We start from the raw sequence: 17,697 nt of genomic DNA, 5'->3' as shown, positions 1-17,697 counted from the left end.
CGCTATGTCGTGTATATAAAAATATATAAATATTCATGTGCGTGGTGTGAGCGTATCTATCACTGGACAGGGCTTCATGTGAGACTGAGAGAACTGAAGAGACATGGAGAAAGACATCTCCACAGACTGACTCCCAAACAAGTCTAGAAAATGCAGAGGAGCTTGTTATTAAATCAGGTGCGACATCTGTGGTGTGGGTTCACAAAAGCTGATGCAGAGCATACAAATTTAAGTGAAGCATGTAAAAGAATATTATTAAAGCTGAATGATGTGCTCCGCATTAATGCAATTTAAAAAAGAAAAAAGGAATTGAGAAGATCTTGAATTCTTTGAGGAAATTTTATAATAATAATAATGTTGGTCAACAACATAGACTGAAATGTGGAAATGTTCGAAATGTGGCATAATATGAAATGTAGCATAATATGAAATGTAGCATTATGGTAAGGTTGATTTAAAACCAAGTTGTGTGGTTTATAAAAAAATATTTTTTTCTTTTTTTCTTTTACTTTGAATATGTTTGTCAAATAAAGAGAAAAATAAATATGAGGATATGAAGTATTTAATTCACTGCCAGGATTATCCTAGTTGCTGCCTGCAATTTTTCACACAAATTTAAAAGCTCATCATTCACACATACTGTGGACTAATTGCACAAAATTGTTCTCATTTTCCAGAACTTTCAACAGGCTTTCATTTGACATGTGATTGTCTGTTTAAGTGCTATGTAAAAGACTTTTATATTCATATTCATATTTCTACCACATTACCTTTAGGTTGGCTTCTTTGCACGTCAGATGTTTTAAGTCCTTATTTTGTTATCTTATGTAACCATAGTTATGGTCTTCTATAAACAGTTCAGATTCTAAGCTTTCAAACGATCACATATGCCTGACTTATGTATATGGGAACTTTAACATTTTAAGCAAAATCTTATTTCACAATACAGTGTCCATAGAATTTAACGGATATATAAACCAAGTTTTATAACTATATTGTTATTTATATCGTTATCGTGATATAAAATATCTCATATCATGATTTAAGGTTTTTTGTTATATCGCACACCCCTACAACATTTGTTCACAAGTACAATGCATCTGGGCCCGTAGTTTTACCTTACCACAAGGAGTTCTCCAAAGAGTTTCTAGCTAGGAGTTTTAGCTTAAAATCTATTCAAAAAACTGCTAAGAGCTCATTTGTATCAAGGAAATCTTAATGTAAGTGTAAGGCTGAGTTGAACTCGTTGCTATGGATGATGTCACATTTTATGAGTGTACTCTTTTAAATTACCCAAAGTGATTGGTAGACAGGGAAGCACTATTTGTCAACAAATTCCTCATAGACTGAAAGCAAGTTATATATAGCAAATATAATATTAGATACCCTCAAATATATATAACTCAGACGATACCTTTTTTATAGGCCAGTGTCAATGTATAATGTTTTTAATATTATAATGTTGTATTAATAAAAAACATAGACTCAGATTCAGATGATAACTTTTTTAAGGTTCAACCCTCTGGGGTCGACGGACACGGTGATGCGTCCTGCTGGATTTGTAATATTCTAAAACATTGTTTTTAATGTGGATTGACAACATTTGACATGCTTTGAATCATTTGCACTTTGAATCACACTTAGGGGTTTAGAAGGTCTTGAGGATTTAGGAGAGGGACAGGTTGTGGGATTAGGAGCTACATTTAGTGTTAAAATTGTTAGATGAAATTAGAGCCCTAAAATTAGGAGTGACATGCCCCTAATTGGTAAGAGTGGTACCTAGTGGTATCCGCAATATTAACAGTTCTCAGCTTGTTTTGGATGCGCAGCATCATTGGACTTAATCTCAATTACAATATGAGGGGAATTAATCAGCAATCAATTTTGTCATCGCTCAGCACTGAGTAACACAGATATGTGTCAGTATAAGGTCCAAGACCACATTTGTCTCATATCCACCAGAGAAACATCAGGAAAATATTACTTGGTGCGCCCTTAATTCACGAGAGGCTCAATGTAGACCTTCAGATCACTCTTGAAAACAAAAAAATGTTTGTGTTTAATTATTGCTCTCTAAGTAAAACCTTGTATGGTTAAAGAATGGGTAAGGAGGAGGCAGGAACCGGCAGAACAGTCAATGTAAACTTTAATAACATAAACTCAACTTAAAACAACATAAAACACATAGACGCGCGCACACACATACACACAGCGGCCGTGTGTGTCTCTCTCACTCAAACTGGTGCCTCTGTTTCGCTCTTTATCCCCCTCCCGGGGCTGATCTGTGTCTTCACGGCCTGGCCTGGCCCCGCCCTCCTCCTCATCACAAACCTCTTTATCTCTCTCTCTCTCTCTCTCTCTCTCTCTCTCTCTATATATATATATATATATGAAATGTATGAGGGAATATTCTGATGTTTAATGTTGCCGTTATGTCGTTTCGGTCATAGATCTTGGCCCCGGCAGTTGATTGGCTAGATTATCTGAACTCCGCCCTCTCGCCGCTGGAGTTGAATGAAACTGAGCCTGTGGTGGTCTATGCAAAAGAATACCTGCAACAGGTTTCAGAGCTCATCAACAAGACTGACCGCAGGTATGGCCGTTTCTAATTACAGCCAATCAGAGTTCAGCAAAAAGGCATCCCCTCTGAGAATGCCTGATTAGATCATGGATCAGAACATTCAGTTCTTTCTATCTACTGTATCTCTCCACCTGTTCAAGGATAATGATACATTTATTCCTCTTACAACTTCTTTAACACTGTCTCTCTCTTTACATGGATAATTAAAGGAATACACATGCAGGAATGGTCCTTTTTCTTCAATGTTCTGACACGTTTTCTGTCTTTCTTCTTCAGTCTTCTGAATAATTACATGATCTGGAACCTGGTGCAGAAAGGAGCCTCCAGTTTAGACCAGCGGTTTGAGAATGCTCAGGATAAGCTACTGGAAAGCCTTTATGGCACCAAGAAGGTGTGTGTAAAGTGAATGTGTGAATTAAAGGGGTAGTTCCTCCAGTTTGTCATTCAAACAATTTGCAATGCAGTTTAATGTACTGTATATATTGTAAACAACAAACATTTACTGGATATATTGTGCAATCAGAACATTATTAATACCCAGGCTCAAGTCAAATCTAAAATCTGGTCCTCATTTTGTATTTTATGACTACTTGTTTCAGGTTACCTGAGGAGTTCATCTGAATGTAATTTGTGCATTTGTGTGTTCTATATGCAGTCCTGTACCCCACGGTGGCAGACGTGCATTGGGAACACAGATGACACTCTTGGTTTTGCATTGGGTGCTCTTTTCGTCAAAGCCACCTTCGACAAACAAAGCAAAGAAATAGTAAGTCACTCAAAGCCACTGTGAGTCATATTAAAAGGTGAATATATGGCACCAAAATAGCTTTTTTAAACAGGTTTCCTTAATGCTTCTTTTGTCTGCCAAAGACTCTCATGGGCAAATTTACTAAACCGTTGCGCCACTTTTCCACATGGTATTTCGATACAAAAAGATGTCTTGTTCACCCGCAATCTACTTTAAGCAGGCACAATCAGCACTGACATGGCACTGTGTCTTGAGTATTTAAATTAAGTAATTGTCATTCCTTTCCACACAAACACTCCTCCTTTCTATGTAAATTAGGCTCATTATAGATTGTGCTTTATCATAGGCATTAATAGACAGTTTTTAGGAGGACTTCAGCCCTCCTAAAATTAATCTCAGCCCCCCTAAAAATCTTTGGCTTTGCAATCAGCACACCGTGTTTTAAACAGCTGCAGCCGCACCGCTGCACTTATTTGAAGCGAGCGATGCTTTGGGAGGTTTTCCCACCTGTATAGACTGACTTTAGCATGAGCCAGTACCATTGGAGTGTGGGCTGTGAAGGACCATTTCATTGGTTTGATCCACTGAAAGAATACGCCCCATTTGCTTTGGGCATTCCAAATTGGGGAGATGTAAACTGTCTATGCTAAAGAGTGAAATACATCAAAAGTGCCCATCTAATAGTGTCATTTAGGGCTTAGCTCCTCTAAGATCAAAATCCTAGAATCGCGCCTGCTCTTTGTTCATTAACTTTGTCCGGCACTATTACCGCAAGATGAAAGCAGGTGGTAAAATGTTATTTCAAAGAGGTTTTAGAACTTTGCCTGTTTGTCTGCAGTCATTCATGAAATAATGATCAAATGATGAAAAGGAGCATTATAACCTAAGATACACGTATAGTCAAGTGCACTCTCTGTATGTAAAGAGATGATTCAGGTGTCTGGAATCACAGTAGCGGGGCGATGCTCCACAGTCCAGGCAGGGTGTGCTGCTTTCTTTGCTAGATAGCACTCAGAATCAGCCTGCAAGATCAGAATTGTGCTTGCAAAAGTGTGTTCAGCAGCGATTTTGTGGGCGCATTTGCATTGTTGCCTGAGCTGCTTAATTCCTTTAGAGAATCGGGCACTAAACCAGCACAGACAGTATGTGCAAATAACCTCCACTTTTACCAGTTCCAATTCTTCTCAGTATTTTAATGTAAAAAATTACACACTACATCATTAAGACTAAAAAAACACTAGAATCCCAAACGTTTTCATTTTAACTGTATTAAGTATTTAAAAATGCTTAATTGTTGTGTTTATGTAAGTTCCTCCCACGGTGAATTTAGAAGCTCAGTGATGGTGTGTGTTCGCCACCATATGGCAACAGTGTGCATTGCATCTTGAGTACACAACCCGATCTCTTTTTTTCCATAATGCAGGCAGAGGGGATGATCAATGAAATCCGCACAGCTTTCAAAGACGCTCTAGACAATTTGAACTGGATGGACGAACAGACCCGACAAGCTGCCAAGGACAAGGTTAGAGCAGATTGAATGATATAGAATGATAGAGTCAGCTGCCTTACTGGATATCCAAAACTTGAGGATTTGTCTGGGATTCAAGACAGTGAAAACAGCTTATCATAAACAGTTTGTGTTGGTTGCCAGAAAATCAGGATAAAGTGTCTTTCCTGGCTCTAGGCGGATGCCATCTACTGACATGATCGGATTCCCAGACTTCATTCTGGACTCCAAAGAGCTTGATGATGTGTATGATGGGGTGAGTCAGCAAATACTTGATCTAATTTCTCCTTTTATTTCACTTTGATACAGTGGCCCCCAAAACATTTTGAACATTTAAAAATCACACAAAAAAATGAATTGCATTCGATAACAAAGTATGAAACCATATGGCATTTATTTTAAAGAAAGATAACACAAGCTCATTTCTCAAGCTAGAATTTTTAGAATGCAGATTTTTGGTTGTAAATGATAATACAGTAGATATTCGCATGCAACATCATTCAGACATTTTTAAGAGTCACTTGTTTTCATTATTAAGGGTGTCCAGATTCTTGTTGGTGGGAACTGAATATCAAGAATAGCAGTAAAGTCATGCTTTCTTGGTAAAAAGTAACAAAGATACAAGGTTCATAATGATTGTGGAGACAGCATGTATAATTCAAATATTTATTACATTATACATTTATGATCATTGAAAATCTACATTATGTTTGTTTTATTAAATATTCAAGAAGTACTATACAATAGTATTACATTTATTAAAAGTTTCAAATATTTGGGTTGACATTCAGTGTGTTGTTTCCTTGTAGTATGAGGTCACAGAGGACAATTTCTTCCAGAATACAATCAACTTCTACAACTTCTCAGCTCGAGTGATGGCCGACCAGCTCCGCAAGCCACCAAACAGAGACCAGTGAGTTTAAGTGTGTGTGTGTGTGTGATAGTGAAGAATTTGACATATACTGTTAGATGGTTGTCGACACCTGATTACGGTATCTTTGCATCTATAGATGGAGTATGACTCCACCCACGGTGAATGCATACTACATGCCAACCAAGAATGGAATTGTCTTCCCTGCTGGAATCTTACAGGCCCCGTTCTATGCCCAGGATCACCCTAAGTGAGTTATCCAGGCTGAAATAGTTAGCTGCAGTTAACACACTTTAAAATGCATAACATTTCTCATTTAATTGTTCATTAGAAATGAACAAAATATCAATATTGCGTACCTTTTAAATGCTTCAATTTTCATCTTGAAGACTTAGAGTGTACATGTGTTTGTCTCACAGAGCTTTAAACTTTGGTGGCATTGGAGTGGTCATGGGACATGAGTTAACACATGCTTTTGATGACCAAGGTAAGTACACACCCAAGCAAGGACACTAGTGGTCATTGTAGTTGACCCTAAAATTAAAATGAGATGACAAGAGATTTTTAGGCAGAATGTTAACCTTAGTCACCTTTCACTTTCAATATATGGAAAAAGGATACACTGAGGCTAACATTCTGCCTAGCATCAGTCATACAGGATTTGAGGGTAAATGATGGCAGAATTAGCATTTTGGCTGAGCCATCTCTTTTTTCACAGGCAGAGAGTATGACAAAGATGGGAACCTTCGACCGTGGTGGCAGAACTCCTCGGTGGACGCGTTTAAGAATCGCACAGAGTGTATGGTCAATCAGTACACTCAATACACGATCAATGGAGAACACATAAATGGAAAACAGACGCTGGGAGAAAACATAGCTGACAATGGCGGTTTAAAGGCTGCCTATCATGTAAGTCATTCGCTGAGAGAATTGCTTCTTAAATACATGTTGTAGCATATACTGTACACATGGCTCTGTGTGCTGATGTAGCAGTACAGTAATTAATTGTGTTAATAAAACACCATTCTCCACCTCTCAAACACGCATAAGGCCAGGTTTGATCTGCATTTTTGACAAGGCTCCATCTTGTGGTGATGGATATAAGTACATATGAATGTACCTTTATTTATTAAAACAAATAGGTAACACTCACTATGAAGCCCATATTTATTAGGTCTTCACAATGCCTTATAAATATGGGATTCATAGTGAGTGTTACCTATTTGTTTTTGTTTTTATTAATGCATATTGTCTCATAATACATCTTATAGTTTGTTATAAATTATGTTAAAGGAATTTTCCGGGTAATATAAGTTAAGCAGCATTTGTGGCATAATGTTGATTACCACAAAACTTAATTTTGACTCATTCCTCCTTTTCATTAAAAAAAGGTTTCATCAAAAATCGAGGTTACATTGTGAGCCACTTACAATGGAAGGGAATGGGGCAGGGGCGTAGATGTGTTTAAACACAGAAATGGGAAGCTTATAATTTTATAAAAGCACTTACATTAATTCTTATGTTAAAACAGAAAAGGTTTGCAAGTGATTTTATCACGCTAAAATAATGTTTACACACATATCCTGTATGTCTTTTGGATATAATTTTGAAACAGTGAGTATTTAAATGTTCAAATTGGCCCCCATTCCCTTCCATTGCAAGTGTCTCACTGTAACCTCGATTTTTGATTTAGATTTTTTAAAGAAAAGGAGAAACTAGACAAAATTAATTTTTGTTAATTATGCTACAAATGCTTTCGACCATGCAACAAAAGCTTTGGCTTGGGCTTAACTTGTATTGAACCCAGAATGTAAATAATAATTGTAACCACAGTTCAAAGTGTTACCAGCAAATCCTCTAAATGTTTTGAGTTGGAGACAAATACAAATTTCTCAGACCATATACTAGCTTCATCCACTGGCAGAGTTCAACAGGAGTTTAGAATATTCCAGATTTCCAAGAATGATGCACCACGTAAAAATAATTATACATATGTAAACGGACTGGTAAATTGGTATCAGCGCAAAGATGTCTAAAATGTCCCGATACAAACCATCATACAAATGAGTAGAGCTGTAAATGTGCAGTGCAAATTTATTTAGCGGGCACAGAGATGCACGAGCTGAGCACACTCTCCCAGAAAGACTATGTAGCACTGGGAAGTTTAATTAATTGTAAATGGTTAAAATGGTTCATTCTGATGTTTAGTTGATACAAGAAAAATAATTCAATGGCTTCCGAGTGCCTCTTGAGCACTTAATACACTCGTACATCTATGCATGTATTGCGCATGCTTAACTTGCACATGCGCGTCCACAAAATAAAAGGTAGCACAATAATTTTCATCAAATTAACATTGTATTTGTAAAGCAAGTATAAAACAGAAACTATAATTGAATTACTGAAAAATAAAAGTTATTCCTTGCATCACTTCGTAACAGGAATATTTTGTCTGATTCTAATTATTGTGATGGGCCACACCCTCATCCACACTCTTTACTCGATTTGCATTGAAGTGACGTCAAAATGATGCAATTGTGAGTATTATATGTGTGAGTATAATATTTCGGATCAGACACATCGCTATTCTATTACAAGTGTTCTTGGCGAGTGAAATAGTTTATCCGTGTAGGCCCTACATGAGTATACCATAGAGCAGTGGTTCTCAACCAGGATGTTGGGACCCACAATGGGGCCTCAGCCCACTTCCAAGAGGGCCTCAAGATGAGTTTGCTACACAACATATAAAATGCTAAAACATGCTAAAAATCAAGATATAACATGCAAACTGTAAATTCTTTATTTTAATTTAACAACTCCCATCATCATCTGTTGGAGCTTTGAATGTTGTCTTGAGCAGTGGGGGCTTTGGAGTCAAAAAGGTTGAGAACCACAGCCTTAGAGCACAAAGTGTGATTAAAACCAAATATCTTTCAGATTCAAACATTTTATTGATTAAAAACAAAACAGTATAAAACATATCAATGTACAGAATAAACTTTAAACCCATTTAAATCCACACTGATTCTTAAACTGAATAAGGTGTACCCTTGCTTCCCTAGACATAGTTGACATTTTTTTATTTTCTCCCCTTTTCTCCCAAATTTGGAATGCCCAAAATTCCAAATTTGAAGAATTCTTTCCCATTCATCCTCCAATACTAAGTTCAAATCTCTTTTCCATAACCTATAAAGAGCTGTTAAGGCCCCTTCACCAAGACTCTGAATCAACAAGGAATAATACACTGATGCCTCGTGCCCCTTTTAAAGGCTGTGAGCACCATACAGAGGGTGTCTGCAGCTTAAGGAGGCTGTGTACTAACAACAAAAAACAACCTTGCCAGGTTCCCCTACCAAGAGAAAAAAATCTGAAATTAATCCATTAGTTTGCACAGCTGCTAATGGTTGTTTATTAAGTAACTTAATCCACCCAATATAAGTGTTCCCAAACCCATACATTTCCAAAATCTTATAAAGATAGTCCCAGTCCACCTTATTAGTGAGATAGCCGTGATCAGGGTCTGATGATTCTCTACCAACCACAAAATATTTATAAAACGTCATAAAATTATCAGAAGAACTATGACCACAAATAATCCCCACTTGACCTATATATGTAGAAATGAGACTGATCAGGGCTTGCGTCATGGTTGCCAGTAGTTCGTCTTTCTTTAATGACTCTAGGTAAACTTCTAACATAAGTGGAGCCAGTTCTGTGACATAAGATCTAAAAAATGTTTGCTGCAGAACCATTTGGCCCCGGTGCCTTACCTGTTGGCAAGGCTTTAATTACCTCAACAAGCTCCTCCAAACTAATATCTGAGTTAAGAAAGGCTAGATGAGCCAAATGTTGTTGGGGGGGTATGGGTGTCCGCTGTTTTTTTTCTGCATATCGTGGCGCCATTTTGTGGTCCATTCTGCATAACGCAGCGGCTCATTTCGCGGCCCATTCGGCACATTTTGTGGCCGAACCACCGGCCCGCTCGGTTCTCCCGATGGCCATTCCACCCCTGAATGGCCCAAAAGTTCGTCGGCCCATCAGGAAAATGCCCGGTATGCCAGATTACCAGTCCAGCCTTGCCTCTAAATGACATTCACTGAATTAAATAAAAAAAATGTAATTAATTTTAATTCAGTAAAGAAATTCACTACAAAAAATCCTATTGTTATTGAGTGTTTTTGTCTTGTTTTCCATTTAAAATAGTCTAAAAATCCTTAAAACAAGATACATTTACTTGAGAAGCAACATATAATATATTTAGACTTGTATCTTAAATATACAGTAAGTGTATTTTGTATATACGTGTATTTTTCACTTGGTTATGCTTCTGCGTGTGCAATAAAGACAAAATATACTGATATTCAAGATCTATTCTTAAAAAAGCAAGATTAAATATCTTATATGCTGCTTCTCAGGTGAATGCATTTTCTTTTAAGTTTTTTTTAGATATTTACAAATATTTGTATTTTTATTATATCAATTTTTTCTTCTGCAGTATAGCTGCTAAGAAAATGTACATTGTTTTAAAGGAGTTTTATATATTTATATTATATTATTATTATTTTGTTGCAGTGTATAATGGGGCGAAGACTACCCTCAATCCATCTTTAACTCTAAAAAAAACTAATTCTCTCTTATTAATAAAGCTGCATATTGCCAATTTTCTTCATGATAAGAAATGCACATTGATGCACATATTATGATTCAATAAGTCGTTAACAATCATAGTATAATCTATCTGCAGCAAGTGTCCGCACTCGAGGGACGAGCATCCCCGCAACAGAGTGTGCATCAGATGGATGCAGTTTCAATCTCTCCCCCTTAGATCGGGACATTCGTGCAACTCATAGAAGAGGCGCTGACCGCACAGAGTTTCAGAGTTTGTTTTTAAAACATGATCTACTTCCATATTATTTGAACTTTAATAAAGCTATAACGCATTAAATATAACTGCATTTAAGATATAACGTCGGGTGTTTCTTTAAAGATGCTCGACATGCAAGTTTTGCTTCAGTGGAGCGGCAGCTCCAGCTCCACTTATTCCTCAGTGAGAGTGCTTCTGTATTTACTTATTTTGTAATTGCATTATAATTCCCTCATACTTTGCTACATCACCTAAAGCTGTTTGGAAATTTTGTGCATCTGGACTGTGAGCTGTTTAAATCTTCCTCTCCTCAGTCAGACGTGAACTGCAGCGCTGCTTTCACACCAACTCTAGAGTTTAATGTCATCTCATGTTATGTCAAATGAGATCAAATGACTATTCGATAACAAAATATTTTGTCAAAATGTTTTATTGTTGACGTTGTCGATAAAGTTGACTAATCGTTTCAGCCTTAGAAGTTTCTAATATTTTCATCAGTAGATGAAGACTTGGAGCTATAAAGATAAAAAAAATATTCTTTAAAAACCTTATTAATATTTGTGGCAGAAGTAAATATATTGCCTCCAGAAGTCTTCACTGAAGGAATGGTGAAAAAAGTTTTATGTATCTTGCAAGAGGTTTCCCTGCTTTGTCCTCTGACTCAAAATATGACTGTCTTGCCCTGAATAACCAAAACTCTACCTTCTGTGACAAAATAGTATTGTACCTATACTTTAGCTGAGTCAACTCTCTAAGACCATTGGATGACATTCGGTGCTTCACTTTTAATATTCTTTTCAAATTCTATGCATTCATGTACTTTGATTTTTTTAATAAATGAGGCATATTGTTTGATACGCCCCCTAAGAACTGCCTTAAGCGCATCCCATGCCACACCCACAGAGGACACTGAGGACCAATTGGTTTCTACATAAACAATGACTTTACATTTGAAATGAAATGCTGGGTCCTGTAGAAGGGATGCTTCCTGTGGAGAAAGGTGCATTTCTTGAAGGAACACTATATCATATTAGGAAAGATACAAACTTCCTTCTTTTAATAGGGTGCCCCAGCCCATTAACATTCCATGTGGAGAGAAACATTTTACATATATTAAATTGTGAAATATTGATATGTTAATGTTAATTGTGTACCCTAGACAAAATTATATAGACAACTTTCTAACAACAATAATGTAACCATCAAATCCTGAAGAATCCACAGAAGAAGAAAAAAGCGCTTCAACACACGCACAACAGTCCCAACTGGCATCCATCCCCCCATGCTCGCTCACGAGATTTTCCACAACACTATTGCTACCTGATTGCACAAGTCTGGTATTTATACAAATGTTTCACTTACTTTTAATTAATTATTTTTTTTACGTAAAATTTCCCATTACATTGCACAAAAATGTATTCCATAAAATAAGCCGAAGTAAATAATCACATCACGCAGAGCACAGTCTCTATCAGCCGACCACAAGAATCTTACCAGGATAGATTGTGTGTCTGTCACCCGCCTCGGGAAGCTGTCTGAAAACTCTGTGGGTGCAGTCAATTTCGAGCTGGCGGTCCGCTGTGTCCATCAAATTCGGAATAAGCCCATCCAAAAACATAACCATATCTTAACCTTCCTTTCCCTAAAGAATTCCAACAAACATTATTACGCCTGCTCCAATTTTCCATATCCTCTAGTTTTTCCCACACGTGTTCCACATCAGTCATGGTAGCAGGTGGGTTAGCCTGTAGCTCTCTTTCTGCCGACTCCAGAAACTTGACCCCATCCATTCTTGTGATCAGGGTGAAAAGTTTCGCCACCATAGATGTGATCGCTCGTCTTATGTCTGTGAGGCCCTCCAAATCAGTTGAGATTTTCGTCAGCGCTGCATAAATGTTCGAGATATCCTGACCTACTTCACGAAGCTCGCTGTCACTATTGACTGGACCTCCGACATCCTGATCCTGCGAGGCGTCCAACACGTGAGAACGTAAGTGCTTTTTAATGTCCCCACAGGCCGATGATTTCAAAATGTTTCGACATCCTGCCCTCGCAACACAGTTTAGCAAACAAAATTATTACAGTTCTCACCGGTTAATATTGCTTAAAATGATAATTGTAGCAAAGTTTAAGCAGAGCTTGGCTTAAAGCGATCAACCCTCGCATAGGATCACGTGGTTCCCAAAACTAGCTTAATATTATGTATACAGTATGTAGATGATGCATAGAGGCAATCTAAAATTATGTAGCCCTGTTTTAATTATTACAGAGATGCGGCCTGCAACACCTTTTTTTCTGCATTTGCACTTCAATAGAAAAGGTTTGGACACTCCTGCCCTAAGAAATAGACAAAGATACGATCCCATAAGACTCAGACCAATGCCAGACCCCCATGACCAAGAGAAGATCCGCTAAGACCTAGACCAATGAACAAATACCTGACCTTCTAAGACCCAGACCAATCCCTGACCAAATCAAGAATCCCTAAGAAACAGACCAGGACAAGATCGTCTAAGAACCAGACAATAACTAGGCCCCTTAGGTCCCATACTAATACTAGTGCCCCTAAGACAGACCAGTTGACAAATATCAGACCTTCTAAGACCCAAACCCATCTTTGACCAAATCGAGACTCTCTAAGACCCAGACAAAGACAAGATCCTCTAGACCCAGACTTATACTAGTTCCTCATAGACTTATATGGTACTAGTCCCTCTAAGACCCAGACCAATACCATACCCCCTAAGAACCAGACTAAGACAAGATCCCCTTAAAACCAGACCAAAGCTAGACCCCCTACAGTAATGGAAAAATGCCAGACCCTCTAAGACCCGGACCATTAATACACCCTCAAAGACTATTATATATCAATACTAGACCCCTAAGAGGCAGACCAAGACAAGATCCTTACATACCAGACCAATATTAGACCCCCTAAGACCTATACCAATGCTAGTCCCCCTAAGACTCAAACCAATGGACAAAAAACAGACCCTTTAAAACCCAGACCAATCTCTGACCAAACCCACACTCCCTAAGACCCAGACCTACAAGATCCCCTAAACCCAGACTGATACTATATATCCTGAGACCCATACAATACTAGTCCCTGTAAGATTCAGACCAATGGATAAATTCCAGACCCACGGAGGCCCAGACCAATCCCTTAGCAAACCAAAACTCCTTAAGACCTAGACAAGATTCCCTGGACCCAGACCAATAAGACACTTAGACCCTGATCAATAGTAGACACCGTTAGACCCATACCAATACCAGTCCCCCTAAGATTCAGAACAAGACAAGATCCCCTAAAATACAGACTAAGACTTGAGCAATTATGGCTCAGATCAAGAACAAAACCAGACACCTCAAGACCCAGATCCTGACCAAGACTAGTCTCCTCAAGGCCCAGATCTAGAGCAAGACAAGATCCCTGTGACACTACTTCAATTCATAAAGGCAAATAAAAACTTTTATGATATGTTTATTTGTGCAGGCATATAAGTCATGGATGAAACAGAACGGAGAAGAGAAGAGACTCCCAGCTGTGAACCTCACAAACAACCAGCTCTTCTTTGTGGGTTTTGCACAGGTAATGACAACAACACACCTCATTACAAAAAAAGAACAGAAACAGCCTCCAACAATAAAAACAGTGCTATGATTTTGAAATCATTATATCTCAGACACACTTTCCTTTTTATATTTTTTTCATAGGTGTGGTGTTCTGTTCGAACACCAGAAAGCGCTCATGAGGGACTGATGACGGACCCTCACAGCCCACCCAAATACCGTGTCATTGGCACTCTGTCCAACTCGCCTGACTTTGCAGAACACTTCCAGTGCCCACTGGGCTCTCCCATGAACTCAGGCCACCGCTGTGAGGTGTGGTAGAACCGTAACCCAGAAGACATCTGGGCCCACCAGCTTGCTTGCACAGATCAGCCTGGCCAAAACACTGACAGATTGACAATAAAAAAAAAAAATATTTATGTGCTCAAATTTATATAAAGTGTTGGGCTGAAAGTAGGAGAAAATTGAGAGTATCCTCCGATGTTTATGTTCTCCAATGATTGGGCCAAATTATATCTATTTTCCTCTACCACCATACCAGCCCATTCAGGCTCATTTTATTTATTTGTTTGCTGAACTTTGGGAGACGAGGGGCTAATCAGGGCTCCATCCAACACTTATATGTGTTTTTCTGTGCATCATACCCTGTTTACAACAAGCCTGAATTCTCATCTTCTGTGATGGAAGATTTGACCACTGTGTTGCCACTGGGAGCGCCTCTTTGTAACCTTACAGGAAAAGTTTGGCTCCATCTGTTATGACTTCACAGGAAGTTTTATGTTCTAATAGTGACCTCACAGGAAGTGCTGAACGACATCTGTGACCCGACAGGAAGGAAGTGCTTTCAAGGATGAAAGTTTATTTCCCAATTGTGATTTCATATAAATGCTATCAAATGGTAGTTATGACAGGGATAGCCCATGTTTGTTCATCCAACCTGTGTATTAGAGTATCATAGACATATTTTTGTCTAGACAAAGTTGATTTTAAACTGCTCTTTGCCAAAGAACAAATTCAGTTTTGTTGCTTGTGAAAGTGTAAATCCACTGCTTTACCTTCACTGTAATTCAATATGGTGTGTTTGACTTTAGACATTAACGTGTTGTGTTTGAGCAATGCATTTCCATGTCTGTGTCACCACATTGTTTGCCATGTTTTCCTGAACTTTGTCAAGTCTGCTTAAGTGATTTATCATATTACGTCTAAAATATAGTCTTTCGTCTTCTGCTAAATTTCGCAGGAACCCTAAAAAGTGTCTTAAGGTGTTGCATCAGTGGTGGTTGGATGACTTTAGAGGGATCATATTGCCCATTTCAGATTTGTATTGCTGCTGTTCACATTTCCATTCCCCCAATTTTTACCGGCTCTAATTTGGCCCTGAATGTTTGAATCTGATCACCCATTTCCATTGGTAACATAGACAAAATTTGTTGTATGGTGAATTTTGAATGCCGCTTACTTCACCTTTTGTTGACCTTTAATCAAAGTTGAACTATACCATTTTCAAAGCTGAAGCTTCTCAGTGTCCATCTTACTTTATTCAACTCTTCAACAAAGGAATAGTCCATCTAAAAGTCATCGTTTACTCCCATGACGTTCTAAAGCATATGCTTTACTTTTTTTCCTTTGGATACCCAAAAAAGATGTTATCAAACATGGATGGTGATTTGCTGTATACTGTCAAGCTACAAAAAGGACAAAAAAGCACCATAAAAATATAAGCAGTCCCTCTTGCTCTTTATGACTTGTGCACTATATTCCAAGTTTTCTGAAACCATATGACAGCTTTGTGTTAGGTAATAAAATTCCACTGTAGTTCTCAAATTTATTTTTCACTTATACAAAAGAAACTGTAAGTATGTCATGATTGGTCACAGCTGGCAGAATGTCTTTGGTCGCAAAGTTTGCATATGCGCAAGTGTGGATATGATTTTAGAGCTATGGCGAAGGGGAAGATTTTAAGTTAATAATGTCTTAAATTTCACTCAGTTCGTCACACAGCGCACAAGTCACTTTTATGATACTTTTAAACAGCGCACCTTCATTATACACTACTGGTCATTGCCTACCTTACTTGGAGCAGCTTGAACATTCTTCAAAACATCTTTTTTTGCATTTCACTGAAGAAAAACTTAGGTTCAAAACGACATGAGGGTGAACAAAATCATAATTTTCCTTTCTTTGTGAACTATTTCTTTTAGATTTCCTCCGCAGTCTTAAAACACATTGCAGATTGATTGCAGATAAAGAAAATAGGTATTAGTTTGTCTGCAGCTTTTCCAATAACAATCAGAAGTTCAAAACTCAAGTTTTACTCCATGCTGAGTTCATATTGTGTCATGCTTTGTTTTAGGATAGCTAGTGTACATATGTCTGAATGCTTCTTGGGTATTCTCATTATGTATTTAATATATACCATGATGATTTTTGTGACGTTAATGTTGATGGGCTCCATGAGGATTGTGGGGCAGTTTTAGATGCCATTATAATGTTTGTAGAGGAGAGGCTTTGTTTTGGCCTGAATTATTGACAGTATAGACCTATGAAATAACATGTACATATTCTAACTTTAAAATTCTTCATATTAAAAAAACAAAAAACTAAAGAAAACTTGAAACATTTGAAAGCCTTTAAATAACCAGTACTTGCCATTAAGTGTGATATGTACCTTCTTTAGTTGCAATTTCAGTCTGAAATACCAAGCTGCCAATCCAGATATTCCTGTTGAGACACGAAAGAACGAGGTTTTTCACTGATTGTTCTAATGTTATTGTTGATTTTGTTGGATGAAAGTCATTTTTTCAGCATTTGTTTTAATGGAGTGGAGGTACCCAAAACATTCTGAAACCAATACTTTATTTTCAGTGTGTCAAAGTTAAACATAGAGAAATGATAGATGTGAAACATTACTTTCAGAATGTCATTGATGTGCCACATACTACATTCCGTTCATAATAATGGGACTGATCAGGGTGATATTGTATGCCCTGTCACTGTTAATTGTTGTTGTTTTTGCTTTTTTCTTCATTTATGAAGATGCCTTAATTTATAGAGTGTACATTCAACATTTAATCATTCAAGAATTATTGTCATCTTCCTTTTGTACTGCTGGTATTGATGTTCGAGAGGTTACACTGTCTTTTAGTTGTTTTATCTTTTCTTTTTTTTTAATGAGATGGCATTCCCTAAAATATTAGTTGACACGGGAAGATGCTCTGCCAAGTGTGTAGTGCAACATTTTGCCTAGAGATCTGTCACAGAAATAAAGTAAATAAAAAAGAATATTGCACTTGGGTTTCTGTTGAAAATAATCTAATAATTTAAGGAGAGAAATTACAGACATACAGTAAGCAATGAGTTTGGTTTATTTGAACAAATTTGACTTTATTTGAAACTTTTGAAAGACATAAAAAAATAAAATGTGGGAGAATTAGGCAGGACACACTGTTTTTTGGCTGAAATTAAATGTCTTTTGTGGGATGCCTATTGTCCCATTTTTACAGGTGAGACGGACCTCAATCCACAGTGAAACGTGCCGTACATACATATAATC

At 37.6% G+C, this 17,697-nt stretch overlaps 1 protein-coding gene across 1 annotated transcript in view; it reads left to right on the top strand.

The window, feature by feature from the left end:
- Positions 1 to 17,426, top strand: part of ece2b (endothelin converting enzyme 2b) — an 85,173-nt gene extending 67,747 nt beyond the window's left edge. Inside the window, 12 exon segments of the mRNA XM_052109826.1 lie at positions 2,451 to 2,593; positions 2,858 to 2,972; positions 3,237 to 3,347; positions 4,753 to 4,851; positions 5,014 to 5,028; positions 5,030 to 5,092; positions 5,646 to 5,749; positions 5,847 to 5,957; positions 6,127 to 6,194; positions 6,426 to 6,616; positions 14,068 to 14,163; positions 14,289 to 17,426. Coding sequence (XP_051965786.1) covers positions 2,451 to 2,593; positions 2,858 to 2,972; positions 3,237 to 3,347; positions 4,753 to 4,851; positions 5,014 to 5,028; positions 5,030 to 5,092; positions 5,646 to 5,749; positions 5,847 to 5,957; positions 6,127 to 6,194; positions 6,426 to 6,616; positions 14,068 to 14,163; positions 14,289 to 14,465 — 1,293 coding nt within the window. The 3' untranslated portion in view covers positions 14,466 to 17,426.
- Positions 17,427 to 17,697: the final 271 nt, after the last annotated feature.

The sequence above is a fragment of the Xyrauchen texanus genome, chromosome 38 (assembly GCF_025860055.1).
Source record: "Xyrauchen texanus isolate HMW12.3.18 chromosome 38, RBS_HiC_50CHRs, whole genome shotgun sequence".
Taxonomy (NCBI): Eukaryota; Metazoa; Chordata; class Actinopteri; order Cypriniformes; family Catostomidae; genus Xyrauchen; species Xyrauchen texanus.
The sequence above is the reverse complement of the archived record's forward strand: the minus strand, read 5'-3'. Positions and strand labels throughout refer to the sequence as shown.